Genomic DNA, 22,445 nt, shown 5'->3' on the forward strand with positions numbered 1-22,445 from the left:
AAATCTTCTCTTCACAAACATGACATCCACCTGCTATGAGTTATGAAGACTTGTTAAGCAACAGCATGTGATCTGAGGTGTGACAGCGCCCGATGATTAAACACTTTTTGTCACACTTGTGAAACGTTTAGAGGAGAAAGATGTTTTAGGGGAACAAGCGCAGTGCAGCATCATGCATTAGTTAGTTGGTCGTTTCATTATGAATGCAGGAAAAAAAATCATTGTTCCTCACTCAGCCTGCACACTGTGGCAGCGAGTCTGATACAGCTGTAAGTTTTTGTTTTCCCAAAAATCTTTGAATCATGCAGTTATAGTGACTGTCAGACTGAGGTTGTATAATTTGAAAGTGAGATTAAACACGTTTAAAACACACTTTATTCTAGAGCCACCCCACCTGTTATTTAAAGCATACCCATTAGTAAGTGGAGCCGTGGTAAAGGACCTTAAAGTGATTTCCACGAATGTGTGGTTCTTTTAATTTTCCAACATAAAGACATGAGTGATGCTCTTTATTTGTTTGCCTGTGAACCCGTTTATGCAAAAACAACCAGGATGAATTTATTGAAACTCAAAACTGGAGCATGTGCCAAGAACATTGAACTGTAGAGATTGTGGTATCAGCTGGCGTTCTGGTTTCAGACACATTACTGCCATCTTCTGGTGTCTTTAGAAACAGTCACAGGGAGATGAAGTTCTTGTGTTGAAATATGAAAAGGCTGCCAAAAGTAATTTACCCCTGCATATTAATAGAGACAAATTACAGTTATCACACTGCATTCTTGCCAGATTCTTTCTGAAATTGAAATGTTTTATTTATTTTTATCTGTTTGGAACAATTAATTTCTGGAGAGTCAAACCTAATTTAATTTCCGATGAAAACATCTTTATACACATCCCGCACACACACACATTTTCCTCTGAAACGTGTTTTGCTGAAAGGATTCAAATGAATACACAAAACCTCAGTGAAATAATGATCTTTTTTAAAAGAACGTATTAGTGGGACGTTTGTGATCTTTAAAACATTTCAACAGTTTAGGCAACTTGCAAAGACAAACATAAGTGTAATATTCCTTATAACAAAGGAATATTACACTTATGTTTGGAGCCTGTCTTTGCATGTCCACCTCATTCTCATAGACCAAAGACTATGATGCCATAACTAACTTGACTACTTTTCCTGTTACGATGTCACAGGTGTGTGAAGAACAGACACTGTTAATTGACTTCATGCAGGATCTTTCACCCACTTACCCATCAGTTTATTTTGTGCACGGTTCATTTTTTCCTCAAGTGTTTCACCTTAAATGTCATTGCATACTACTGCTGCTCTTGGACACACTGCCATTTTTATGAAGTCTCACCATCTTTGTTATCACGTTCACTGCGGGCAGTTTTAACACTTGTTGCATTAAATGCAAATCCAAAACTGAGAAAGCTGAGAATTTTACAGGCTCTTTGAATCACAGAAATGAGACGGGTGCACTTTGCACTTTCAATGGAGAGAGTTGTAGTTCGTGGCCTGTTGTTCTACATGATTGATCTTGTACACAAATTTTAAACAAATAGCCATTTAAACAAATAACAAATAACATTTAAGTTGAAGTATACTTCACCTTAAATGTTTTGCTCAGTATTGCGTACATGCATACATTAGGATATCTAACAGTATGAGTGGCCTGTTCAAACAAACAAAATGTATGCATGCATGCTTGGGGCAATGGAAATTTTATTTATTTGTTGCTTGAAACCAGACAAAATGTATGCAGGTTCATTTCAGTTACGCTGTAAGATTAACTGTCACATCATTAAGGATTCATCTCATTTGTGCAACTTGTAGAAGGTCAATGTGATGTGTATAGTCTAATAAATGTCCAATTACACTTATTCATAAGTGAAGCACTGTTATTTTGACATTTTATGTTGTTGCTGCTCCACAAAAGGTTGGTGTTTATTTGTTTAAACCTTGCTATGACAATCATTTAGTGGGTTTGGATCAAATTGTTGCTTGTCAGTTACCAACTAATACAACATCATTGTGGGTGGAGGGAAAGCAGCTTTGAGACCAGAACAAAGAGTCAAAGACATACAAAAAAAGAAAAAGAACAACAGACTTTTTCCATCAGTACTGATGAGCCTTTGTAGTATTCACATTACAACCCAACTCTGTAATGTGCGAGTTAAGACAGGTTAGAACAGTATTAATACAATACCCATATGGAGCCGATTAGACCCAAAAGTGTAAGACTGTTCATGCTTCAGAAATATATGCAATGAGATTCAAATATTATGTTCTGTAGTTCAAGCAGTTTCTTGAATTTAGGATTTAAAAAAAAAAGAAGAAAAAACAAAGACAGGACGGCCACAGAATGGAACAGAAATCAAACTGTAAGTCTGAAAGTGCAGTACAACTGCGGCGCTCGAGTCCCCCACACAGTCGCCCAGCCTTCTTTGTGTGTCTTGTTAACTCCACAGCTGCAGAGCCCACTAGGGGAACTGGGGCTCTGTGCTTTTGTCATCCCCACAGTCCTCAGCCATTGAAAATCTCAGCGCATCCTGCTGTAGTTTGGTGCCTCTCATCCCAAGCCATGAGGTTTCTTAAAAAGGGTTAGGTCTCACGTGTGTTTACTGCTATTAGTCAACTGTCTCTTTGTGGGAGAGTCTCTTACTCTCTGGGCAACACAGTGGGTGTGGACAGGCACTCCACCGGGCAGACACACCACGCTGGGCTCGCTGAAGGTGTTGTGGCACAGGTGGCATCCCTTCTTTTCAGACACAAAGACGGGTCTCTTACACTCTTTCAACTGGACGAGAAAAGAGAAAAAATAAATAAATAACAGGGAAAGGAGTTTTAAGGTGTTTTGTTAAAAACTTTTCATGGTTGTTTACCCGTTTATTTGATCGTGAAACCAGAAAATTAAAAATGAAAGTGTTTCGTTAAGCGTAAGAGTAGAGCAGTTATTTATATACTTATCTAGCTTAATACTATAATGCGTTTCTTACCCTATCATGCAGCAGTTGAAGGTTTTCAGAGTGTGCGAGCCCTAAAGCGATCCTGGACGTGCGGCAGGCGTGCATGCTGGCCCTGATGGCTCGACCCAGAAAGGGACGCAGCAGCTGAAGTGACCAGCCTTCTGGCAGCATTCGCAGGACACGGACCGCGTCAAACACCTCCCCGTGCCGATTTAGGAGGTCCACTGCCGCCATCTCCAGCTCTCCGCTGTCTCCCGATTGCCCAGGAGGGCTCCCATCCAAATACACCCCCAGCAGCAGGTGAAAGAGCTGCTGTCGGTACGCCGAATCTCTACTAGAAGAGGCCCATATGCAGAAGGCCTCGGCGGACGGGAAGTCTCTGAGCTGGTGCACCAGAATGTGCAGCGCTTTGTCATGCTCCTCTAGTTTTCCATGTAGTGTTGCACGCTCTAGCAGCAGTTCTTCACAGTTCTCCATTTTAGCTGAACAGAGCACAAGAACACCAAACATCATGAAAATCTCCAAAATGATCACCAGACGCACAATTAAATGAAAAGCAAGACCTCGTTAGAGCGCATCAATTAAATCTTGCTCATAATCTTTAAAGAGACGTTACAAAGTAATTCCACAAGAAAAAAGAAACGCCTGTTAGAGACAAACAAACAGATATTTTTCTCACCTAAAAGAAACTGTACACGGTATAGGTCGGACTCCCTGAGCAGGGCTCGAAGCCTTTCCCTAGCTTTGGTCAGCTGTTCCTCATCTTTTGGAGACTGTGACATCAAAGATAACACCCTCTCCAAGTACAACACAGCTAGATGTGTGTGGAACTTCTCCTTCTGCATCCACAAACATGAAAACAGTTCAAATTAAATGAGCTTTTAAAGATGCGCATCTGTAGATGGAAACCTAAAAATAAATCCACGATGAGAGTTGTCCAAAATAACCATTTACAATGATTCAATACTATAGGTAAGCAAGTTTCTAGAATCTAATGTTAGCTAGAAAAATGAAAAAGGGGCATCGTGGGGCCTACTTTCAGGATCACTTTAAGGATCTTATTCCCAAACTACAAGAGTGAAGCATGTCTGCAGCCCACAGGTCAGACTGTGGTTTCACTGAGCAGCAGCAAGTGTTCAGTTGTGTGCATGTGCAGCAGTTCGCTGATGTGAAAACATTTATAGACTTCAGGCTTCAAGAACTCATGAAAATATTCATCCAACCATTTATAAAAGTACTTGTACTTAAGCTCCAAATTAAGGATGTGCACACCCTTTAGAAGTAACTTAATTCTGACAGCTCAAGACTAGAAGGGGAAGTCGGGGAGACAGAGCTAACCACCGAAGCTACCATGTCTCACATGAGCTGCTTCACTAAAATGCTTTCACATTTAGTCAAGTGTTCAAATGCATTTTCATGTCGGAATTAAGGAACATTTATACTGGACGCACAATTTCTGGTGATGCCTTTGCCACCTTGCAGGAAAGGTTTGGTTTTATTTAACCTTAAATGTGACAGAAAGCAATGTTTACACTTCCAATTTTTCTGAATCCCCTGCTCACTTAACTGCAGAGGCTGTGCATTTGTGCTGCCAAAATATGAACAACCTACAGCTGAATATCACGCCTTCACGTCTCCTCATACTTAAACATTCTGTGGGAGTGCAGCCTGAGACCTGAACACTGTCTATCAGCCATCACAGCTTGTGTTTTTGTACCTGCACCCTTTTCTCCAGCACCAGGTTCTCCAAGTAGAGCAGAAGCGCCTGGTTGTGCTTTCCCAGGTAAGTGATGACATCATCAGGGTTCAATTCCGGCTGGTCTTTACTGGTATGCCTCTTAGTGAAGATGTGGACACCTATCTATGGGCAAGAAAAGAGATTAGGTTACTACTTTAGCTTTTGCAAAATGACTGGAAGTGACGCAAACTGTCTGCAGAGCAAAGCTCTAAGCTCTTTAAGACAATGTACTGCAACAGAATAAGTACACTCAAACACTAGAACTAGGAAATATTGTGCAAGCATTGGCTAGTGACAGACAGCAAGACTCAAAAACTTCCAAGTGAGACCAGTATTAATAATTCTGCAGCAGCGTTACATTTTTGGTAACCTACGATGGGATCCTTCCGTAGGGCCCAGTCTGCATACTTCCATACAAGGTCCACATTAGAGGAGGTGCAGAGAAAGTCCACAATGTACTCAAAAAGATCAGATCTAGTAGGGTCTTGCAGCTCCCCATCTGCCACACGAATCCACAACTATCAGAAACATAAAGGGTTCAATTCATAAACATCGTATTAGTGCAGATTCTTCAGTCATAAATCACTGAGAAAAAAAAAAATTGCAAACATACCTGAAGTGCTGCTGAATCCTGACCATTATAATGATAGAGCAGCCCCAGCGCAAAATATCTTAAAGACAGAAAAGAGCTGAATGAAGCCAAAGCCGCCCTGGAGGATTACATTTTCTGTATGAAGCAATTAAATTGCCTTCCTAAACTGGACATAGTATTAAAGCCTTACCAGGGTGTTAATTAACAGTGTGGGAGGAAGGAAGAGCATTTACCCAATGAAGACCCATCTCAGTCCATCCCTCTAGTGAATTTTGTAGCTGTAATAATTAAAGTTCTGTTTCCCAGTCATTCCCAAGTGTTATTGTTGCTGCCAATTACTGAATTTTAAGCCTGATTTCATATGAAAGAAGTCGGACTAATTTACTTTAATCACCATTTATACAACAGTCAAACCATGCGCTCACACGAGCACGCACACACACACACTAGAAACCAAAGCTTTTAGGTCATTGTGCATGTTTATCAATGAAGCTATAATTAACAACATTTTGGAGATCATAAAGTCTCTCTGTGTTGGACCAGTTTCTGAGTTTTTAATCATGTTAACATAAAAGATTAGATCGTAAGAGTATACAAACTTGTGATATTTCTCCAGCCATGGGACACTGTCTGCTAGCACGCAGGCATTGTCTGAAGCCAGGAGGTCTAAAAGGCTGTCGTGGTCCTGTTCGGCATACAGCTTTAACAGTGCAGTGTCCACATCCTCTCTACAGCCGTTCACCACCTCTGTGCTTCGTACCTGCGCGTACAGATAATGAAAACCATTAACACAAGACAAGTGACAAAACTGTGTGCAGGTCTGAATCCAGTTACCTCTCCTAAATAACTTATGAGGAACTTCTTGCATCGCAACACTTTCTCCTGGTCACCCTGTGCCAGATGATTGAGATCTGCAAACTCGTGGAGAGGAGGGTGGCACCGCGTGAATGAAGAGGAAGCTGGTAGCAGTAACGGGCAGAGAGATATCAGCTCCCGCACATCCAGCTGACCCTTCCTGAAGGATCAAATAAATAAGAGTAAGGTCATAAAAAACTCAACATCTCTAACTGGCATTTGTCAGAACTTTCAAAGTGGAGTGAAAAGATGAGCTCACTGCAGACACAGACAACACAAGAGTCTGATAAAATGTACAAAATGTGGCAGATTTTCAGGATTAGAGATAAACTTTAGGGTGAGTCATGTACTTCTTGCTAAACTAATCACAGCTCTTTAACATTCAAGGAACAGAGTAACCTGGCTGTATGTTCGTAAGTGATATTACAATATTAAAGTCTTTCAATTAAAGCTGAAATTCTACACTTAAAATCACACCTCCATTCCATGCTCTAAAATCCACTGCAGATGTATTCAGAGACAAAAGTAGAAAGCAAGTGTCCCTTCCAAAAGAATATATCCATCTTATGGACCTGATCGCATTTAAAAAAGAAAAAACTGGAGCCATTAAGAATGATTCTTTTATAAAATATATTCCAGGCATTCTCATAAATGTCAATAAAACTGTCTGATGACTTGAGGGTTGACCAGCACTGACCCAGACTTACCGGAAGTGTTCTTTCGCTTCCAGAAACTGAAGCTGGCCAAACTGTATGAATCCAGCCTGCTGGAGGATTCGTTTGTGCAAATTCTGCAGAAGTAGAAAGTGACAATTTAGAAGTGAATCGAGTTTGTAGTTGTGAAAAATATTCTCTTTAATGAAACTCAGCAAGATTAGTTTAGGAAGCAGAATTAACATATTAAGATTTTCTAATAGTGACAACAGGTGCAATGTGTGGCCAACATATCATCTTCTTAAACATGTTGTTACCTGGAACTTGTCTTTGGGGATATTTCTCTGCGCTCCCTCTGTGAGAATGAGCGCCTCCTCCACTCTGTGATTGGCCAGCAAGTCTTGAATCTGTCTTTCTAGCGGCAGAGGTACTAAGACGTACACGGCCTTAGTAGAAGCCAGAATGACCTTCCCTACAAAAAACACAAACACAGAGCACTGAGGGGTCAGACTGATTTTTCCTCACAACAGCTCCATAAATTGAAAGCGTTGCATGCACCTGATGATTGCAGCCAAACCAGGGATAATATATAGCGCACTGAAAGCTTCAGAGAGCTTTAGCTCAGAGCTTCAAGTTCACTTTCAAGCACATATGAGTGTCGTTTTGCACTTGAAGCTCAAAGATGACTTCATATTACTTCAATGCTTTTATTCTAAAGCCAAGCAGAATAAAAGTTTCATTTTAACACAGAACTGAAATCCTCTGTAGCAAGAAATGGTCGATAGTGCTTCAGATCCCATTAAGAGTTGAGACCTGAGTGCACAGCGCCATCCAGACGCTTTCTGATGAACAGTTTGGGTTACACAGTCCAGTCAGCCAAAGCAATAACTATTTCCATCCCCATATCACTTATTAATCCTTTCCTGTTTTTCAAACGCACTTTTCAGGAGCTCTTTGCATCAAAAAAGTACCTGTTAGTTAAACCTAATCCTTGAGGAAATTAAAATGCTATTTACTTCAATAGTAATTCCCATTTGTGATACCTTTTGGTAGACATTAGAAACAAGCAATATGCAAACATACCTTCAAAGTTTTGCAAAATATGGCCATCCCTGAATGAAAGGGTCTGTTTAAGTTGTTGGTCCAACATGCTGTGGATGGTGATGAAGCTCTCGTCCAACGCCACCACGTATGGAAAACACACAGCGGCACCAATCACGCTCTCTGACCACCTGACCGGAGCTCGCTGAGATACACCCTCTGCATTGGCAAACATTCCTGGAGATGGCATGTGGAAAAGCAGTTTTAATGATCAACATGGACATGTTAAGTATAGGTGGGCGGACCGATTCAGGTATCGATACGAGCATTGGTATCGGTATTGGATCAATACTAACGCAATAGAATTGAATTTTGTCTGTAGCACATTTAAACAACAGAAAGTGACCCAAAGTGCTTTTAGAGTAGCACGTTTACATTCCAGGTCTCCAAAAAAAAAAAACAGTTTTTAAAATACACGAAAAGCTGAAGTGTGAGCATTTGTTCTATTAACTAATTATGTAAAGTAACTCGCACTGATTTAGTAGTCATGAAAATCTTTTCAGAATTTGAAATGAACAGTGATGCATCTCATAAATCATAACATATTTCTCTCCCCTGTATTGATTAAACATATTGGTATGGGCAACAATGGTGCTGTGTTTACTTTGTGTTAGATCGATACCAATCTTTACAGTATACCCCTTTAAGCCTCCTAGTAGACACCACTTTTAAACTCCTACATCGCTTTATTCTCGAGTTATCACATTCGCAAACTTAAGTGTCCAAGTTGCCTGCCTGCCTTCCCAGCAGAGTGACAACCATTCCCCCTCAGCTTTTTACAGCTGACCAATAATAAAAAAAAAACCCAAGGTGATTCTTATTAATAAACAAGCAGATGCACACATGCTGTCAAAGTTACAGAACACAATTTGATCCTTCAGACACCACCAATTACACACAGTACTTTAATTTTAAAAAGGAAATGCACATGTTCCCTTAAACAGCCCCAAAAATAAGTTTGGAGAATCACAACATTTAAGAGATAGTGAGCAAAACAATAAGCTCTTTATTTTGAGATGTTAGCCTACACAAAATGCCTGAAATGTATTTTCACACAGATGTGTGACACATAAAAGAAAGGCTGAACCCGGAGCGCTGCAGTGAATGGAGCTGGTGGCTGTGTAATGCTGTGGGGAGCAAAGTGCTTTACATGGTTTAGAGAGAGAAATTAAAAGCAACACAAAGCTGATGAACTTCATCCTGTGATGAAACATTTCTATGCCAATGGGAGTGGACCCTTCAAACATGACAATGCCTCTGGTTGTCCTTATCAAACTATTTCATGAAGATGAGAATGTTTAATGTACAATCCTCTGTACTACAAAGCAGGATTTGGATTTATCCTGGTAGATTCACCTTTAATTCAAGACGGTTCAATTAAAAGAAACAGATTACTATGGAAACTTGTGCTGCAGGACAAACCTGCTCTAGAGTAGATTATGTTCAAGATAAGACATCAGTAGGTGTGAAATCACTGTGTACTGAACAATCACAATGATAGGAGGATCACAAATATTACTAGTGTTTTTTTTAAGCTTTAGTCTTTCTTTCATCCAAAAAAGGATCCGTAATCTTGATTCAGAAAAATTCTGTTTTACAATCATTAATCCAAAACACAGCAATTTGTGCTTTTTGACCTCATATCAAATTTGCATGAAGACTAAGTTTGTATCTGGATTTGAAATAATAAGTCTGTTAAACTACAGAGTCACAACTTTTGCAGCTTCAAACAGACTAAACATTTAATATAATACATCCTGCACAATGTATTTCTTCTCAGAAAAACACACTCGCGCAGCTGATCTGTTCTTACTAAGGCCCCTTGTGTTGGAATTTCTTTTAATTTGTCACCCATTGAGATATCATCTTAAAATTCCAAGTATTCACTGCAGGGACTGTTTTTGTTCTGACTTACCCAGACCACCAGGTGCTGCTAAGAGAAACTCCTCCCTGCCAATTCTCTTTACAATGGGTGTCCTCTCCTCGCTGTTGTAAGGGAAGAGGTCTTGGGAGGCTCCCGTGTTGTAGTTCAGGATCATATACTGTGTGGTAAGAGCCAGGCACAAGAAGTAACCGTCAAGACTGACAGCACAGGGCTGCTCGGGCGTTGTCAACTCTTTCACCAGCTGCACTCTGTCCTCGTACACCATGTAAATCTGGACTGTCCGCCGTTTGGAGGATAGCACGCCCATTTCGACACAGAACGGATCGGCGTTCACCGGGTTCTCGTTAACACAAAATGATGCCACGCCCCTGATCTTGGCTCCACCTCCACCTGCCGAGGGCACCGTTTCCAGCGTCACCATGTCAACGAGGAACACTATCCCTTCACAGAGCACTATGAGACGCTCCAGAGCAGAAGCAGCCCGCAGCTCAGCAACAGGTTTCTTGAGGCCAAGGTATTTGTGCAGCAACTTCTGAGCCAAGTAACCCGGCTTCCCTTTAGAGGAGGCGACCTCAGCCAGCAGAAAGTGGTGGATGAAGCAGTCATTGGTGCCCACGTACAAGTGCTTTCCACAGCATTCAATGCACTCAATGTTGATGCGAGCTTTGTCGCCCATGAGGAGATCTCGCTCCACAGCGGGGACTAGCTCAAAAGCCTTCACGCTCATCTTGGCCAAGGCATCTACAGGAGGTACAAAATAAGTTTGCGTCAGCAAAGCTGCAGACAAATTCAAATAATCAATGTGGAAAGCGGACTGTACAACATTTCCCTGTGAGGAATCATTAAGTCTCTGGATATACTCAGCATATAATTTATTCATAAAACTATACATGTATGTGAATTTTTACATGTGTGATGTGTGAGTCTGTGAATGTAAGGTGCTTTAAAGCTGTCGATTTGAAAGGTCGATTCCCACGCCCTCCCACATCCATAAGCCCTGGGTAGTGATTAAAAGAACGATATCGGATACAAGTGGTAGAAACAAGCTTCCTTTGATGGGTGGTTGCACTTTCCCTTAGAGGGTGAGGAGCTTGGTCGTTTAGGAGGAATGCTGGAAGTAGAGCCACTCCTCCGTATAAAAAGAAGCCAGTTAAGGTGCTGGACATCTAATTAGGATGCCTACTAAAAACCTTCTAGATGAGGTTTTGTAGGCATGTCCTACAAGGAGGAGACCCCAGGGCAGAACCAGGATACACTGGAGGGTTTACATCTCAACACTTTAATGCCTCCCTGCCAGGTGAGCTGAAGGAGGTAAAGAAAAGGAAGGTTTGGGCTTCTATGCCTACCTGTTGTTCCTACAACCGAGAGCCTGATAAAGAGCAGAAGATACTGTTTAAGACGTTTTCTCTTTAAGATAAGGAGATTGACATTTCTTTAAAGTCTCTCCTTGACAGTACAGCTGAGGATTGCTGGTGTTTACATTTAAAGGCATGAGATTTCGGATCTGGGTTGCGTGAAAGGTTATGTGTTCGGACACAAAAAGATTAACAAAGCAGATATGCGGTTTTATATCAACAGCACAATTGTATTGAGTGTCCTGTTACACTACTATAGTAACACTTTATCGTATAGTTTACCCATTTATATTTGACCCATTAGAGATTGCTCTCCTCACACCCTCATGCTCAAACAGTACGAGCTAATGGTGTTAGCACTAGCTAGCTCCCCAAACACAGAGGCAGCAGCGAAAAAGAAAATCACTGTTGACAGTGACTGTGTGAAGGTGAGAGAGTCATCATTACGATATGAGTCATGTCAGGAAGCCGTGGCCAGTTTTAAATCTGATAGGTTGTTTCAGTACCACGTAGCTCTTTCGGCTAAAGTTAGCTTCTAAACACTGTTCTCTTGCTATGCTAACGCTAGCAAGCTAATTTAAAGCTAGGCTACATTTCCAGTGTGGTTAAAGCTGCAAGGCTACAACCCTCACGGAGTGTCCGCACAAGGAAAATCAACCTATTTTCCAGTCAATCTCCCCTTCACTGACATGATGCTCTGTACGTCCACACCCTGCCCAGTTCCTCCCGGAGCAGTTGGCGTAGACAGCAGACCTACCTATCAATGCAGGCGGCGCTCGGGACGGCAGGCCGGAGTCACTACACGCAGAAAAGCCTCAGTACTCCGAAAACCAGGACATGAACTCACACCTAAACCTCAACACTGCCATGCTGCTGGGGGTCGTTGCCGCACCGACAGCCGGATAATACAAGCTGAATGGCAGCCAGAGAGTTCCTGCTTGTCCAATATGAAACGCCGCCCATTTGCATTGAACCCCTGCTGACTGCAGGTGATATAGTGGTGCGTTCACCGTTGTTACGAGTTTTTCAACAGTAGCCACTGCTAAGAAACCACCTGGAGCAGTGTTATTGTGAGGCAGGTGCATCAGTACTATTCCTTGTTTACCTCTTCACATATAAAATATTTAAACTAAACAGTCTAAGGAGCTTGGAAAGAAAAGCATCTGGACTTCCAAGCTTCTCAGACTACGATGACATGGGTGACTGAGAGCCTTCACAGACATTAAGACTAAACACAAATATTTCAGTATATTTCATTCATTAACAAGTAATATTGATCTTTATCTCTGGTGATGCTCATAGCTGCCAAGTGCGTTACAATGACAAGAGCCAAACAAATATCAGAGGTGATTAAGTGTCTCTAAACTGGTCCTAGTAGCATGTGTGCAAGAAAATGCGTGCCATAACAGTAAACGTGTACTCACTAGCATTAGTAAGGGCTGCTGTTGCATTTAAACTCATCCAGATTCACTATGTCTGCTCCTCACTGTTACACCTATCTCCTTCTCATTCATTCTGTCATGCTTCCACTGACTTTCATTCCCCTTCTCTCCAGAGAACGCCTCAATTTTACCTCCGTAGAGTTCTTATTATGACTAAAGCTTCTTAATTTAATGACTAATGCAAAAAAAGTTGTTGTCCTTTTGATGGCAAACTGATTTATTGTTACTGATATTTAAGTTAACTACACAGTATCTCAAACCAAAAATATTTGACCAATTTGTTCTGACACTAAAATGCACCATATGTTCCTGAACGCAACCCGGCCGGTTTTCACCCAAGATGCACCTGTCCAACTGAACCGTCTGAGAAAAGCCATTTTGTTGTGCTAGCTAGCTTCATGTTAGAGAAAGCCAGCAATAATTTGGGATTTTTATGTCAGCGCTAACGATGTCGCGTTTATGTGTTAGTGTACTGTCGCAAAATACAACAGTTAAACTCGTGGAGGCCTGTAAGTAGCCGATGGGGATATGGACTAGCTTGTGAAGCTATAGAGCTGATGAGAAGACGAGAAGTGTTTGCTAAAGTGTGCTGCAGGTTCAGATAACATACTGTTAGCTAGCAGTGTGTTTACTTAGCAGGAGGTAGTTATGTTTTCGGATTAGTTAACCTCGTATTAAGTCATTTGTTCCCCCGTGAATGTATTTTAAATAGGCTGCGAGTGCCTGTGCTGTCAACCAAAGACAAGTAACTTAATATAGAGGCTGCCCCGCTGACGGCGAGTAAACAGCCCGTCAGTAAGTTAGCAAAACACTTGAACCATACAGCGATAAGCCAAAGCGCTAATCTGATAATGGCAGAGGACACCCGACAGGACAAGAGGGCCAGCTTCTCTATAACGGAACACAGTGCCAACGGGATGGCCAGGACCTCCGCTGTGGCCTCAGGCAAAACCGGCACGTCAAAGAAACTAGTGATCAAAAATTTCAAAGGTACTGTCACTGAGCCTCTTCTAATGCGTTACCTAACAGCAGCAGTTACACAGAGATACCATAGCACGTAAGAGGATGTTACTTTCAGATAATGCCTGTAAAAAGATAAACAAGCAAAACAAAAAAAACTTGCTGCCCTTACTGCCGTGCTCAAGCACTCACATGTCACCTTTACCCAGGGCTTGCTCCTGATAGACTGATATGCATTTTCCATTATGCTGCATAGCTGTTTGTGCCAAATCCACCAGCCATGGAGTTTTGGGCCACTCCTAAATCCCAGCACCTGTTGTATAAAGTAAAAGCACGAGGTTTTATATCTGACATAACTAATCATTGAATGAATTGATCGTCTGAAAGATACCGCTCTTCTGTCAGTCTATTAATTCACACCACAAATGGGGAAAAAACTTAACCCTGGAGAACCCATGGGGTCAGAGCCGACCCCATTGTTTGTCTAGGGAACCCATGGGGTCAAATTTGATCCCATGGGTTCTCCAGGGTTAAATAAGAGGTTGTTTTAAATCAAGGTTGATGTTAATATTGAGAAGTTACAGCACTTCACTTTACAATTAACCATTTACTTTGGACATTTTAGAAATGAAAGAAATTTCGTGTGTGGAAAAAGATTGGCAAATAATTAAATGTCAATAAACGATTGAGTCAGAGAGACCAGTAAATTTGCTTTGTTCAATTTCCAGCAGGATAAATGTTTATTTGCCAACATAGCTGAGAGTCCAAAGTGTGTGGAGGTACTCCCTCTGTAGGTTATTGTCAGTCATCCCAGTGTTGATGGCTTCATAAGTACAGTAAAGCTATTGTATCAAAACTTGCTTTCCTTACCTTCAACATATGACAGAAAACTTTGAAAATGTCAATGAACATTTATTCTTCAGGTTTTATCATTTCCACTTGTAGAGCATTTGTAATAAACAAATGCTCTACAAGTGGAAATGATACTAGGATGTGCTGCCCACATCCTAATATGGTCATATTTTAGTCCTATAAGTGAGTCTTGTTGTGTTTTTGTAAACAGATAGGCCAAAACTAGCAGAGAACTACACAGAGGACACGTGGCTGAAGCTGCGAGATGCGGTGGGTGCAATCCAGAACAGCACCTCCATCAAGTATAACCTGGAGGAGCTCTATCAGGTTTGCTGTTTGTCTTTTTAATTACCAAACTAGAGTTAGACTTATTTTCTTCACACCCTGAGTAATGTGTTGCACTGCTGGGCCTTAAAAACATGTTGGTACGGGAACAACTGTGCATGTCAAGCTCAAATGCTTTGCAGTCTCGACATTTCTAACACCATAAAGCCACGAATATTAAATGAGTCTGAAGTTGAAGAACACCCGAGGATTAAAATAAACTTGTGAAGACTTGCCATTTGTTTTGAGCATGTTGCATCACGTACAGGACGTCTGCTGATGTGTTTGTTTGCTTTTAAACTGTTATGCATCTCAAAGCCTTTCACCACATTTTCACATAAATCCATGATATTTTACTAATAGTGTTAAAGTAAGTGTTATTATTCTCCAAATCACCTGTCTGTCCTGTCATATAAAAACAATTGTCTCCTGTTTTCTCTTTGTTTCTGCTGCGCTTGAAGGCGGTGGAGAACCTGTGCTCGTATAAAGTCTCACCGACTCTGTACAAGCAGCTTCGGCAAGTCTGTGAAGATCACGTGCAGGCCCAGATCCACCAGTTTAGAGAATATCCTTTTTTATGTGCACAGGCATGTCAGGCAAGCTATGTGCTGAAATGTTGAAGCAAGTAGGATCTGCCTGATATCTTCTTTACTAGAAACCAAAATGATTCTCCGCTAACTGTGGAGTGAAATCCTGTCAGTATATGTTATATCCACTGACTTGATAATAACAAGTTTCTCACTATAAGAGATAAATATCTAAATTACTTAAGTTTGATGAGGGGAAAATCTGTAACCGGACACTAGTTTCCAGATGTTGTTCATCTGTGTGCAGACAAGAGTTGGGTATTGCTTATATAGTGAGTAGCAATTTGTTTGAGATCGGCTGCAAACAGATAAGATAAAGCAGTGCTCCACCTTCTTTATAAATCTGCAGTTGGGACCTCAAGGTGGATTTTGCTTGGAGCTTATTGGTAGCTTTACTCTTTCAATGATATCTGGGGTCTGCTGGCAGACGTCAAGCGATGCTAAATGTGTAAATGTGTAGTTTGGTTATTAACACTGGTTGGGCAGCTTTTTGAAGTTTGTTCTTTTAAGTATTAAGAGGAAGTTAGATAAACATGCTTTGTCATTATATCTCATTAGAGGTACTGTAATATAATTCAGAGCTGGGGTTTGATGCCTCAGTAAAAGATTTTCTTTAACTTGGACCTCACAGAGTCTTTGGACAACCTTTCCTTCCTGAAGCGAATGAATCGCTGCTGGCAGGACCACTGTAGGCAAACTGTGAGTGTGATGTTTGATAGATATCCATTTAAATCTGCTCTGCTCAAACCTTAGTGGACTGTAGGAATGTTAATCTAATAATTCTTTGTAGATAATGATCCGGAGCATCTTTCTCTTCCTGGATCGTACCTATGTGCTGCAGAACTCTCTACTCCCTTCCATCTGGTAAAATTATAGTTAATTCCAGTCACTGTGTCTGTAAAGATGTTCTCAGAAAGCTGATGTTATGTATTCGCTGCAGGGACACCGGTTTGGAGCTGTTTCGCACCCACATCGTGAGCGACAGTGCTGTTCAAAAGCGAACAGTGGAAGGCATTTTGGAGCAGATTGAACTGGAGCGGAATGGAGAGACCGTGGACCGGAGTCTGCTTAGGAGTCTTCTTGGCATGCTGTCAGACCTGCAGGTACACAATCGCCTCTTCATCACGTGGGCGCTTAGAGTGCATGCCAGTATTTCTCCATCATGACTCTCAACTCTTGTTAGGTTTACAAAGACTCCTTTGAGGAGAGATTTTTGACTGAGACCAATCGTCTGTATGCAGCAGAGGGACAGCGTCTGATGCAGGAGAGAGACGTGAGTGAGACCACCAGTGGGTGTGTGTGTCATGTGATTGTCATCAGCAGTGCTGAGTGTGTGTTTGTGTGTGTTCAGGTACCCGAGTACCTGCACCACGTGGCTCGTCGGTTGGAGGAGGAAAATGATCGAATCGTGAGCTACCTCGATCAGAGCACTCAGTAATGTTTATTTATTTACTTATTTATTTATTTATTTGGATTTTTATTATATTCATGCATATCGCTGAGACATCCAACCATCAGCTATACCTGCTTATCCTTTTCAAGGGTTGCGGGAGCTTAAGGAAGGTAAAATTGCCTACTCGCCATTTAAAACAGCTCTCATGCAACGTTCAGAAAGAATATTTAAAAACCATTCATTACCATATAGTGATATAGAAACTGCTAAATGAGGTTTAGTTTTGAGTCAGAAGGCCAGTGGTGCCTTAAAGTGTCAACAAGCACTGTTGCCATCACAAACTTTGACACTACTACACTATCTTTTGATTTTATTTAAATAAAAAAAATCTACATGTTTTGGTTGGTTTACTCATTTATGATCGTCTCAATCGCACCCTGGAAGTCCCCTTCTGACCACGTGCAGCTATGCATTTGCAGTTTAACTGTGCAGCTCTAACTTGCACCAAATGCAAATTGATGTAAGCATTTATGTAAAGGATCATCACTGTGGATGAGAACTCTGACCACAGCTCAGACATCAAACAGCATGTTTCAGTAAAACAGTCCACAGTCTGCAAGCCCGTATGAGGTGCTTGCTCCTTATTTTTCCATTGTCCACGGGGTTGTGCAGGACTTACTGATTATATTTGGTGCACATAACTTGAATTTTTTTAGCCCCACAAACACACCACAACTGAGCACCAGCTAAATTTGTTTCCTTTTGACTTCATCCTCCTCTTCAAATTGCAATTTAAGCTGAAGGATCTTTTGACGCTATGGGGGAGGGAATCCAGTGTGCATCACAAAAGTGCATCTGCATATGGACCGAACTGGATTCCCACAGAGCCTTTTTAAAAAAACAGCAGTCATGCTGGAAGTGGTGAATGGATTCACAAGGAGACGATCCTGAAGGAATAATTGGCAAAATATTTATTTATTATATAGTTTTTGCTTTTTATAGGTGTGGTAACAGATATTCTGAAGAACAGCAGCTTTGCTTTGCAAGCAGAGAACTTTGTTTACGATTGGTTTGTCTTATATTGTTTTCTTTGTTTAACAGGAAACGTCTCATTAGCTGTGTTGAGAAACAGCTGTTAGAAGAACATATGACTGCAATACTGCAAAAGGGTATGTCAGTGTGAAAGGTTTTGCAAACAGCCACAAACTGACGTAGTGCTGGGTTTCTGTTAAACTGGTACACATGAGTATTCTTTTCTTTCTTTTTTTCCTTTAGCAACTTTTTTAGTTGAGCTGTCCTGCCTGTAGAGCTGTATCCTGTTTTTATGTACGTAATTAAACATTTTCAGTATGTAAAAAGCACTCACGTGTAGCATGTTTGTGACAGGTCTGAGCACTCTGCTGGATGAGAATCGTGTGACTGAACTCACCCTCCTCTACCAGCTCTTCAGCAAAGTGAAGGGAGGACTTCCCACACTGCTGCAGTTCTGGAGGGATTACATCAAGGTACACACAAGACCCAACACATTTGTAAACATCAACACAAATCATTACTGTCAAAATAAATGTGTCCTGGTCTTTTTGTGTCTAAGACGTGTGTATGTACACTGTATTTGGTTTCAGTCCTTTGGAGGAGAGATTGTATGCACTCCAGAGAAAGACAAAGACATGGTACAAGACCTGCTGGACTTCAAAGACAAGATGGACAACGTGGCACAGAGCTGCTTTGCACGCAATGAGAGCTTCATCAATGCCATGAAGGAGGCTTTTGAAACTTTCATCAACAAGAGGCCCAACAAGCCTGCAGAGCTTATCGGTAGGCCAGGTCATGTAATGATGAATTTGTTTCAGTAATTTAGATTTTTAAGAGTTTTGGAAGTATAAAACACTACCTTTGTGCGCTTAAATGAATTTACACAGCTCATTTTAATGCGGTTTTCATTAGTTCCAGCATGTGATAACCGCTTTTGTGCTTTCCATGCAGCTAAATATGTGGATTCTAAGTTAAGAGCTGGGAACAAGGAGGCTACGGAGGAGGAGCTGGAGAGAATACTGGATAAGATAATGATAATCTTCCGCTTCATACACGGTTAGTTATATTTAATGAATATGTCACTGTTTGCTTTTCACCCAGTTAGTCTTACTAGTGAATAGGAAGTTTGTTTCCGTCTGACGCCTCTTGATCTGTTTTGTACATCCAGGAAAAGATGTGTTTGAAGCTTTTTATAAGAAGGACTTGGCCAAACGCCTGCTGGTTGGCAAGAGTGCCTCTGTTGATGCTGAGAAGTCCATGCTGTCCAAGCTCAAACACGGTAAGTCTCTAGTCCGATATCTTATATAGTCTATAAACAGATGAGAGTCTGCTTGTAGTCCAAGTTCTGTTGACCAGTCAGACTCAGTTAAAAAAAAAATAAAAGTGACAACATCAGCTGTCTGATGACAGTTTAAATTTTCATTAGATTTTAAAAACAATGACAGTCCTACAGAAAAATCTTGAACTGGATTTCCGTAATCCGTCATCCAGATATCCTGTTTATACTGGAAACCCTGAACAATTGTCTGTTGCTCTTATATGCTGAGTCAGCAGAGTAGCTGTTTTTTAAGGCAGATGGGAAATGTTTCACACCTCACAGTCAGCACGTTGCTGTTAATCAACATGCATGCCTCACTTATAGATATATGCTTGATGTTTTAGAGCAGTTAGATGAGGAAACTGGCCTTTTGGTTGACCTTATCCTGTGCATGCAGTATATTCTGAAATTTGATTGATGCCGCTTTAACCGCAGAGAAGATCTTTATGTTGCAGTAATATAGCAGCAGCAGCTCTAAATGAAGTTCTAATATGAAGTTATTAATGCTAATATAGACTCTCCTGGGTGTCTGTGGTAATGTGGTAGTGTGAGAAGCAGCCAGCTGTAATATTCATGGTCTTGACTTCCTGCAGAATGTGGGGCGGCGTTTACCAGTAAACTCGAGGGGATGTTTAAAGACATGGAGCTGTCCAAAGACATCATGATCCAGTTCAAACAGGTACCTGAAGTCTTCATGCACATAAACAAAACTAGATAAATGAAGAAGCTTCTCGTATGAGAAGTCCAGTCACTTGTTTTCCCCCAAGCTCCTGAAAAATAAGATATTGTTGAGCTTTGTAGACACACTCCACTTTATTTGTGTCTCAAAATGCTTTTTTTTCTTTTTTTTTAGTGCATCATTGTAAAACAATTGTTCTTTTTTAACTCAGTATATGCAGAACCAGAGTGAGCCAAGCAACATAGAACTTACTGTGAACATCCTCACTATGGGCTACTGGCCTTCATACACACCCATGGAGGTGCACCTGCCCACAGAGGTAAGCAGCTCTGCATTTAGGTCTGGCACACAAATACACTTGACCACTGCATGAAACAAAACAAATCAGCTGATTCGATCCAAGACAGTGTTGATACAAATAATATTTTTATGTTCTGGTAGATGGTAAAACTCCAGGAGGTGTTCAAGCTGTTCTATCTGGGTAAGCACAGTGGGAGGAAGCTGCAGTGGCAGCCCACACTGGGCCATGCTGTACTGAAGGCAGAGTTTAAAGAGGTAAGAGCCTTGTAAGAGATAATGGAGCGTGGAGAAGGTGGATACACTGGGCTGAGAAAACATCTGGACTGCACCTGGATTTAAAATGACTACTTTGTACTGCAGGGTAAGAAGGAACTGCAGGTCTCCTTGTTCCAGACGCTGGTACTGCTCATGTTTAATGAGGGAGAAGAGTTCAGCATGGAGGAGATTCGGGCTGCCACTGGCATAGGTAACGCGTGTCTTTATACAGTTTAACCGTTCTGTTTGGGGAGGGGTACCTGCTGTATCACATGGCTGCTCTCTTATCCCTCACAGAAGAGGGAGAGCTCAAGCGCACGCTGCAGTCTCTGGCCTGCGGAAAGGCACGCGTCCTCAACAAGAACCCTCGAGGGAAAGACGTGGAGGACGGAGACCGTTTCAACTTCAACAATGATTTTAAACATAAACTGTTCCGCATCAAGATCAACCAGATCCAAATGAAGGAAACGGTAAAAATAACGTCTTGGTCTTTGGTTGGTTTTTTCGTTCACTAGTTGGGGGTTTTTTTGTTCTTTTTTTACTCATCACACTTATTTATTTGTTTTCCCTACAGGTAGAGGAGCAGGTGAGCACCACAGAGCGTGTGTTTCAGGACAGACAGTATCAGATCGACGCAGCAGTGGTGCGCATCATGAAGATGAGGAAGACCCTCAGTCACAACTTGCTGGTATCGGAGCTCTACAACCAGCTGAAGTTCCCTGTCAAGGTGATCAAGATTAAGCCTGTTTTGGGGCTTTTTAAAATTAACTAATTAATTTTATTTCCCCATGCACCTAAAGACTCACCTGACTCTCCTTACTCTCCACAGCCGGGTGATCTGAAGAAGCGGATCGAGTCGCTCATAGATAGAGACTACATGGAACGTGACAAGGAGACTCCTAACCAGTACCACTATGTTGCCTGAAGGGGTACCGCTGTCACCGTCATGCTTTTTTCACAGCAAGCGTGCAGCTGGCCCCGTAGCACAGGACTACAGCCCCTCAGCCACCCGACTCTCCTCTGGTGCCCATCTTTCCCTCCGTCCACTCTCCTGGACACAAGGTCCAGATGACACAGAGCTCCAGAGAGACGAGAGACACTTGGCTGTGCTGCTCCCATTCTGCAATATCCTTAGTGGGACTCTAAGATTGGGCTGGAGGAGTGGCCCAGGTTGTTGTTGATGGTTGATTCATGTGACTTGCAAATCTGCTAATGCAACACACAACAGAAAATAAATAGCACTTTCCTCTGTTTTTGTTTAGTTTTGTTTTCCCCTCAGATTGGATTATTTTTCTCCATGTCATTCTAATATCACTTATTTTCTATTATAGGTTGTTTGTCTTGAGTTTTATGAGTTCTGTTTGTTTTTTTTTGGTTGTTGTTTTAGATGTTTTCCTTATGAACGGCTGCATAAACTGCTGAGTATAAGCCTGACTGGCTGGTTACTTGACACAGCTGTTGAGGATGAGACGAGTAAAGAGCACAGATGCTAAAACATATGCAGGCAAGCTGCTCGGGTATTACGTTTGGCATCTTTGTTATTTGTTTTGACCAAAATGTCCAAATGTTCACTGTCATGTGCTGATGTTTTCGTAGACCAGATTGTGTTCTGTGTAGGAGTGCGGAAAGTGAAGCTGAATAAATGGGTATTTAATGATTCAGTTGGTGATGTGTGCACGTGGTGATGTGTAGGGGTGGGCGGATCCAAATATCGATAGTAAAGATACCAACGCTGGTGTTGGTATTGAACTGACACTAGCAAGATAGGATTAATACTCCTGTTGAAGCTTGGTTTAGACTTCTGTGGGAATTCTACGTCCTAACTTCAGCGAAACTGGAAACTCCTTTTACTGTACACTTCAGATTTCCGCATCGTTTGAGACCTAGTAAGTAAAGATTATTTACACAGCGCTTTTTAAGGCAAAAAAACAGCCACAAAATGCTTCAGAGAGGCATTAAAAACAAGGACAAAGTGAACACAGCTAAATCAAGTGAAACTTTCTTTCTTTTTTGTACTTTAAGGATGCTGTAGAGTCATGGGTGGAAAGAGAGAGAGATAAGCGGTTCCACAGTTTTGGCGCTAAGGTTTAGAATGCACAGCCTTCCTTAGTTTTCAGATGGGTATGTGGAATCACCAGAAGACCTCTGTCT

At 41.5% G+C, this 22,445-nt stretch overlaps 2 protein-coding genes across 2 annotated transcripts; one reads left to right on the plus strand and one right to left on the minus strand.

The window, feature by feature from the left end:
* Positions 1–123: 123 nt before the first annotated feature.
* tgfbrap1 (transforming growth factor, beta receptor associated protein 1) lies at positions 124–12,149 on the minus strand. Its single transcript, XM_005724183.2, has 13 exons — positions 11,910–12,149; positions 9,828–10,538; positions 7,895–8,089; positions 7,129–7,283; positions 6,866–6,948; positions 6,138–6,318; positions 5,903–6,063; positions 5,325–5,382; positions 5,086–5,229; positions 4,691–4,834; positions 3,653–3,812; positions 3,004–3,455; positions 124–2,804 (listed from the first exon to the last, which is right to left on the minus strand). Exons 2-13 carry the CDS (start codon positions 10,522–10,524, stop codon positions 2,616–2,618), a joined length of 2,619 nt encoding a protein of 872 aa, XP_005724240.1. The 5' UTR covers positions 10,525–10,538; positions 11,910–12,149; the 3' UTR covers positions 124–2,615.
* A 778-nt stretch (positions 12,150–12,927) lies between these two features.
* Positions 12,928–21,952, plus strand: cul4a (cullin 4A). Its single transcript, XM_005724184.1, has 20 exons — positions 12,928–13,584; positions 14,618–14,733; positions 15,192–15,295; positions 15,947–16,016; positions 16,108–16,181; positions 16,258–16,420; positions 16,501–16,590; positions 16,669–16,751; positions 17,812–17,879; positions 18,097–18,215; positions 18,333–18,525; positions 18,694–18,798; positions 18,911–19,021; positions 19,654–19,739; positions 19,951–20,058; positions 20,181–20,294; positions 20,400–20,505; positions 20,592–20,764; positions 20,869–21,021; positions 21,124–21,952. Exons 1-20 carry the CDS (start codon positions 13,446–13,448, stop codon positions 21,217–21,219), a joined length of 2,271 nt encoding a protein of 756 aa, XP_005724241.1. The 5' UTR covers positions 12,928–13,445; the 3' UTR covers positions 21,220–21,952.
* Positions 21,953–22,445: the final 493 nt, after the last annotated feature.

Source organism: Pundamilia nyererei, unplaced genomic scaffold (assembly GCF_000239375.1).
Source record: "Pundamilia nyererei isolate P.nyererei 1_Seehausen unplaced genomic scaffold, PunNye1.0 scaffold00011, whole genome shotgun sequence".
NCBI classification, from domain to species: Eukaryota; Metazoa; Chordata; class Actinopteri; order Cichliformes; family Cichlidae; genus Pundamilia; species Pundamilia nyererei.